The sequence below is a fragment of the Capsicum annuum genome, chromosome 11, assembly GCF_002878395.1.
Source record: "Capsicum annuum cultivar UCD-10X-F1 chromosome 11, UCD10Xv1.1, whole genome shotgun sequence".
Taxonomy (NCBI): domain Eukaryota; kingdom Viridiplantae; phylum Streptophyta; class Magnoliopsida; order Solanales; family Solanaceae; genus Capsicum; species Capsicum annuum.
The window spans coordinates 226,209,841-226,217,039 of record NC_061121.1 but is presented as its reverse complement, the minus strand read 5'-3'; the positions used below and the strand labels follow the sequence as shown (position 1 = coordinate 226,217,039).

Below are 7,199 nucleotides of genomic sequence, written 5' to 3'. Positions count from 1 at the left end.
CTATTTGGTCGAGATATATAATACATTAACTTAATCAAAGAGAGATACATAATTAAAATTATGTATCCAAAATTTTGTGTTTGTGGATGTATCCGACCTTCTTTTAGAAAAATGATTTAGGTAATTAATAAAAAGAGTAGAGATTTTATGTAATTTAGTAAAGATAAGTTATGGTGCTATGGATTTTTTCAATAATTTACGTATTAAAATTAATAAAGTATATTTTGTGGGATTAAGCTGGGAATATTGTTATTGTAATACTACAGTATGTTTGGTATGGTCATTTTAGTTGTTTCGTATGAAATTTAGCGTATTAAATACGATGTTTGGTTATTATTCTTTTATTTCACTTAATAGAATATATACGTATAAGCAATTAGCTAATTTGTACATTATTTTATGTAAGTAAAAGATGAAATACCTAATATATGACTAACTAAATCCTGCTTAACTAATTCTTATGGTATTAATGCTTACTGTGATAGAAATAGAGTTCATGTTCATAAATCACCTTAACATTGTACACATTATTTATTAATAAGAAGCAAATAATATTTTTTTTAATTCAAAATTTATAAATCCAAATTTTAAATGCGTCTCTAACTTTTTTTTTTTCCAATACCAACCCATGCAGCACCAGAGAAAAGACAGCGTGTTCCTTCTGCCTACAACAAATTCATCAAGTAAGTGTTTTTTTTTTTTAAAAAAAAAAAGCAGGCGCGAATTCAAAATTTGAAGTTTATTGATTTTCTAGTAATACTGTAATAATAGGGAATTCAGAATTTTAAATTTCTACGTTAATCTACACTATGACTTATTTTGTTTACTGAATTCTTGATAGATTGTTTAATCATCTTAATATAGCGGAATTTGAAAACTACGATCCATTTATGTTATTGGATTCACAGCTTATTATATGTATGTGTATATGTATGTGTATGTGTATGTGTATATGTATATGTATATGTGTGTATATATATATATATATATATATATATATATATAAGGGATTAATAATTGATTTATGTATTGTGTTTTGAATGTGCATAGGGAAGAGATCCAAAGGATTAAGGCCAGCAATCCTGATATTACCCATCGTGAAGCTTTTAGCACTGCTGCCAAAAATGTAAGTCTTTCTTTAATCAAAAATTTCCGGTTCGAGTCCTGAGATAAAAAAACCTTTAATTAGAAGGGACTAGGGAGGATATCCTTTTTTGTGTTTATTTTTTACTTAAACTATTTTAGTGAAAATTCTAGGGGAAAAGACATTTTTTCCACCTCAAATATACCCGAAAAGTCGAAGCCATATCTAAACTATACTAGTGGCCTATTACACACCTAAACTATAAAAAAGTGAAACTATTTACACCCTGTCAGGCTACCACTGCTTGCATGCGGTGTAGTGTTTTACACGCGCTGCCACGTCAGCACCACGTCGGTAAAAAGTATCACTTTTTTATAGTTAAGGTGTGTAATAGGTCACTTATATAGTTTAGGTATGGATTCGACTTTTCGACTATAGCTTGGGGTGGAAACGATGTCTTTTCCCTTAATGTTTTTAGCCGTTTACTTTTTTTATTTAATAGGCTGGACACGCCTAAAATAAGTGTAACACACGCGCCTTAGAATGGGGGTTACAGGGAGGCAATAATATCACTTTTTTATAGTTAAGGTGTGTAATAGGTCACTAGTATAATTTAGGTATGGATTAAACTTTTCGAGTATAATTTAGGGTGAAAACGATGTCTTTTCCCAAAATTCTAGTATGCAACTGATACCAATAGGGCAATGACACAGCTAGTGAGGTTCTAACCGAGGCGCGTCTATTGCTAGTTGAAAACTATTTCCAAACTGACACCAATTATATAGTTTCATGCTTCAGCTATTTATATTCTCTTTACCTACTTAAACTATCACCTCCTTCATATCAAAATACACCTCGATACTCAGTTAGCCAAACATTTAAAATCACTTGACAACAAACGCATGTGATTTTTATCATTAACTCATGAAAAAGTGATAGTTTAAATACGTTTAATTTGACTATATATAGGAAAACAAGTACTCTAATAAAACAAGAAAAGAAATGAAAATATATAGTATAACTTGTTGCATGTAGTGCAATTTTTAGACTTCCACAGAAAAAATCATGGTAGGGACAAATAGGAATGGTCACTAAAATAGAAGGAAAATAAAAAAAGGGAGAAATCTTTTTGAAGATTTTATCTTTATGTATAATTTGCAATTTTTGCAGTGGGCACATTTTCCACATATTCACTTTGGACTCAAGCTGGAGGGCAACAAATAGTGCATCTTGAGGGGGAAAATAAGATTAAAAAAACTTTAATATATTATATCATATTCATATATGTCTTAATTTTATATTCAAGTTGTGAAAGTCTCCTCATGTTGGCATATTTCATTTTCGTTTGCTTTAATTTTGGTTAAATTAAATGTCATGTATCTAACTAACTATTTTCAATGTTTAATTTATTCAATAACATACAATTGCTCTTCTGACTCTTTTTTCAGAAATTTCAAAAATATACTGCTCACTATAATTTCATGTAAATTTTCAAAAACATATACTTTCGTCAAATTTTATGTAACATTATTATCATTTGGAGTGCTAAAAGAGGCTTTTTTTGAAAAAAAAAAAAATGTTATTTTTGTTGTTACTTCATAATTTAGTCCATGTTAAAAAAATTACACGTTTATATGAATTTTGACATTGATGAATTGGAAGTGGCTATTTGTGAGTTTTATCCCACATAATTTAGAGGTTCTCACTAATTTAACTACACTTTAATTTGGGACTAATTTACAAACATGGGCATATGATAATAATTTATCACAAGTAACACAATATTCAAACATATGGATAAATAGATGGTGTTGTGTCTGAATTAAATTTCGCAAAAAATCGACAAATATAAATTTAAATTGACACTAATAACGTTACATGTAATATCACATCAAGACACCAATCAACTGTAGGCCCGGATATAAATATCTACATTGTGTACACAGAAAATTCATTAAATAAATATCATTGGAAAAAGGACATGAGATGATCATTTTAAAAAAAAAAAATGATCCATAATTGAAAAGGTGGACATGCTGTAGTCAGTCGGCTAAAGTAATCCCCTTTTTAGCCATTTGACCCAATTGGGCACATGCGGTCTCAATTGATACACTTTTATACCAAATTGATACACTTTTTATAATATATTGATATACTTTTTAAAAAAGAGAAAGGAAATTCTATGTAAGCACATGCAGTCCCTATACCCAATTGATATTCTTTTATACCACATTAATATACTTTTGTACTATATTGATATACTTGCAGTGTCCATATACTCAACTGATATTCTCTTATACTAGATTGATACATTTTTAGAATGCATGTAGAAACTATATAGAGTCGTATAAAATATGTATCTAAATAATAATTGTAGTTAAAAATTGTATAGAATGTGTATAAAAATGCTATAATTATTATATAGAATATGTATATATATAGAAACTGTATCATTATTAAATATAAATATATATCTTTAACAATTGTATTATATTAAAAGTATAAATAATAGGAGTAAAAAATATAATGTACTGATTTTTTCCTGTTCTAACTATAAATTATTGAGAAAAATTTTTTCCATAAAATTATATTTAATTGTTAAAATAAAAAAAGTAACTTTTTAAACTTTAAAAAAGAATAGCGAGAGAGAGTGAGACGAGCAGCTAACAAAGGAAAAAAGAAAAAGAGAAAATAATGAATTGATATATCAAAAAGGAGCCGAAATAGCTAATTAGTGGAATTACAATTTTTAGATTACTTTTGGTAGAATTTGTTTGGCCGACTAGTCATTTTCATCCTTTCCCCAATATCTTATTTACAATAAGTAAGAGCAAATGTAAAGTGAAATATATGATTTCGGTCAAACTCAATAACATTAATTTGAACTCTTTCTTTATATATAGTGAAATCTAGTAAATATAAAAGAATTATAAGTTGCGAACTCATAAGCAAAGTGTCTTATTGGTTTAATGGAATAGAGGGTCTTGTAAAAGTTTTATTTATCCTTATATACTATTTGCTTTTATTTTTATCAAACATGGGGAACCCACAACCTTTAAATCTTGGATCCGCCTCGGCAAAGAAGTGATTTTTTAGTAGTGATCTCCACCTTTAACGATAAAATATAGAATTGATGAAATTCTATTGAGTCTAACTCGTTGTGATTATTTATCAAATAATGACTTTGATTATTAAATGAATTGAATAATAAAAAACAAAACGTTACTAAGTTGACATTCATAAAAAACATATTATGACAAACAAATAAAAAACATAGATGGATATTCTTGCTCATTATCAAATAATTACTTATTCATGAATTTCGTACAGATTAAAGTCACGTTCTTGTGTCATAGCCAGATCAGAAGAGAATACGAAATTTGATTTCATGTCAAAATTTCCCTTTTGAATGCTATCTGAGTTAGAATTTTCATTAAAGATTTTCAAAATATACAAAGAGGACGAGGTAAAGAGTAGTATAAGACTGGTTAGGTCATTGATCGACTAGTCGAGACCAACAACTCAGCACAAAGGGCTGAAAGTTTCTTTCTTTATAGCCAATCAGATTCAATATCTAATTAGAGTTGTCAATACGGGGCGACTCAATTCATTCGGGCTAATCCACGCGGGCTTTGGAGTTTGATGGGTCAGGCCTGGCTGACCCATCAATATGACATGCTAGAAAATAGCAAGCTCAATTCGTCACACTATGGGTTGCGGGCTCCAGCTGATGCCATTGATGTAAAAAAGACATCTAGAATAGATCGAGCTAAATGTTGAATCATAAGTAGGAGGGATAGCGCTTCCTTTTCTCTTTATAGGTCTACTTCTTTCACTACTTATGCCTTATAGCACCTTCTTTGTTGGGGCTCCGCACACTGGGAAAAGGCTGACGCGACAGGAAACCGGCCACTAGTTACAAAGCTCCAATAAGGTATTGAAAGGGCTATCACTAGTTGCGGACCTCTACGGGCCAGCCCACTTTCTAAACTATATTAATTATTATAATAATTTAAATTTTAAATTGCTAATTACATATATATTTACAATATAATATTGCATGAAGTTACTACTTGTTAATTAAGTCTCAAATTTACAAAAAATCCTAATAATCTGTGAAATGAAATAACTTTTGACACTAAATTCAAATCAAATAGAGATGTTGAAAAACAAATGAAATTGTTAATGAGTAAACAAAAAGAAATGTCAATATTTAGTCCATTAAAAGTTATTCCAAATGAATTTCTTCAAAAAAAACTCTCACGATACTTATGGCGTGTTCAACACCGTCACATCATCTTCATCAAACATATTTAATTTCTTAAAATATTTAATATTTTGTATTTTAATTATTTATATATTTTATAAATATATTTAATATTTAAATATCTATGATAATTCGAATATATTTTGAGTTTGTACTCTTTTCTTTTTTTATTCTTAGTACCCTATTCTATTTTTTAATCTTTTTTTAGGAAAAAATACAAAAATTAGCATACTTAACACCTTAATTATAATAAATAGTAATAATTTATCAAAATTACAAGTTATAGCAAAAGTAATAGTATTTTAACCATTATATTGAAAAAGCGCGTGAGTGTCACCCACTTTCTTATCTTTTCCTATTTTCACTCCAGTTTTTTTCAATTCTTTCTCATATTTCACTCCATTTTTTTAATTTTCTCTCATATTTTACTCCACTTTTTTCAATTCCCTTTCATATTTCACTCCATTTTTTTTTCAATTCTCTCCCATATTTCACTCCACTTTTTTCAATTTTTTTTGCTTTTTTTTCAAAATTGTGATCCGTTAAATAAGGTAAGTTGATATTTACAGTATTTTCATGTTATCTTTTTATATAATTTATATTTTTTTATTTTTCATATTTTTTTCTTCATCCGTCTTCATTTTTTTTTAGGGGAGGGGGGTGATTTTTTTTTTTTTGGAAAGATTGTGGAGGTATGCTATAATGGAGGAATACATTATTTGGTGGAGGCCTACTGTAATTTTTCCTACAATATTTGATGGACTTTTGTGATTTTTTTTTTTTGTTGAAAGATTATGGAGTTTTGTGTTAAATTAATTTCTATTCCTATTCAGTTGAACAAAGAAGTTGACATAGAAGAGGTGAGATCGAAACATTATGACGAGCCAAAAAATATTGGGAAAATCATAAAACGAAAAACATTGAGAAAACCTTCATCTCCAAAATTCCAAAAAGTGCAAAAAGAAAGTCAAACGAAAAGAAAGAATATGTATTTTTTCAGTTGTGCATATGTATTTATGAGTAATGCATATGTATTTTTTCTGTTATGCATATATATTTATAAATAATACATACGTATTTTATCAGATTGTATATGTATTTATGATTAATGCGTATGTTTTTTTCCAGATATGCATATGTATTGATATTTTTGAATAATATATATGTATTTTCTAGTTATTCGTACGTTTTTATAGGGCTGCATGCTATATTTATTGATTTGAAAATATATTTTTAGTTCTGCTTGGATTTTTATAGATGCATATGTATTTATGAATAATACATATGTACTTTTTTATTGTGCATATGTATTTATGACTAATTCATATGTATTTTTTCAGAAATACATATGTATTTTTTCAGATATGCATATCTATTTATGAATAACGCTATGTATTTATGATTAATGCATATGTATTTATGGATGATGCATATTTTTCGTCATAATAATATTTTTGATGTCTACATTATGAAGAAGAAATGTGTAGTTCAAGCGCAATTAGACAAATATATTATATATGTCACTTTTTGTTATAGAGATTTTGTGTCCTATATGTTTATACATACATATAAGTTAGATATGTATTTCGGTAAATATATATGCAGATATATATATGTATGTCTATATATTTTTTATATATTTTAAATATGTTTATGTGTCTTTTAAAAATAAAAACAAGAGATAGAAGATTAAGGAAAAAAAAGACTTCTTTTCTCAATGATTTAAGGGGAATTAGCAGTAGAGGTAGATACAAGATTTTAATTTTTTTACTATAATTTATTGGAGTTCACAATTTATTATTATTATTATTATTATTATTATTATTATTATTATTATTATTATGTGGG

The 7,199-nt window shown here is 27.6% G+C and overlaps 1 protein-coding gene and 1 pseudogene across 2 annotated transcripts in view; both read left to right on the top strand.

The window, feature by feature from the left end:
- The window catches only part of LOC107848616 (axial regulator YABBY 5), a 6,297-nt gene extending 3,780 nt beyond the window's left edge, over positions 1 to 2,517 (top strand). For both annotated transcript variants that reach the window (XM_016693393.2, XM_016693392.2), the window contains exons 4-6: positions 635 to 683; positions 1,051 to 1,126; positions 2,255 to 2,517. In XM_016693393.2, coding sequence (XP_016548879.2) covers positions 635 to 683; positions 1,051 to 1,126; positions 2,255 to 2,308 — 179 coding nt within the window. In that variant the 3' untranslated portion in view covers positions 2,309 to 2,517. The remainder of the gene's footprint in view (positions 1 to 634; positions 684 to 1,050; positions 1,127 to 2,254) is intronic.
- Positions 1,775 to 1,911, top strand: LOC124889135 (annotated as a pseudogene).
- Positions 2,518 to 7,199: the final 4,682 nt, after the last annotated feature.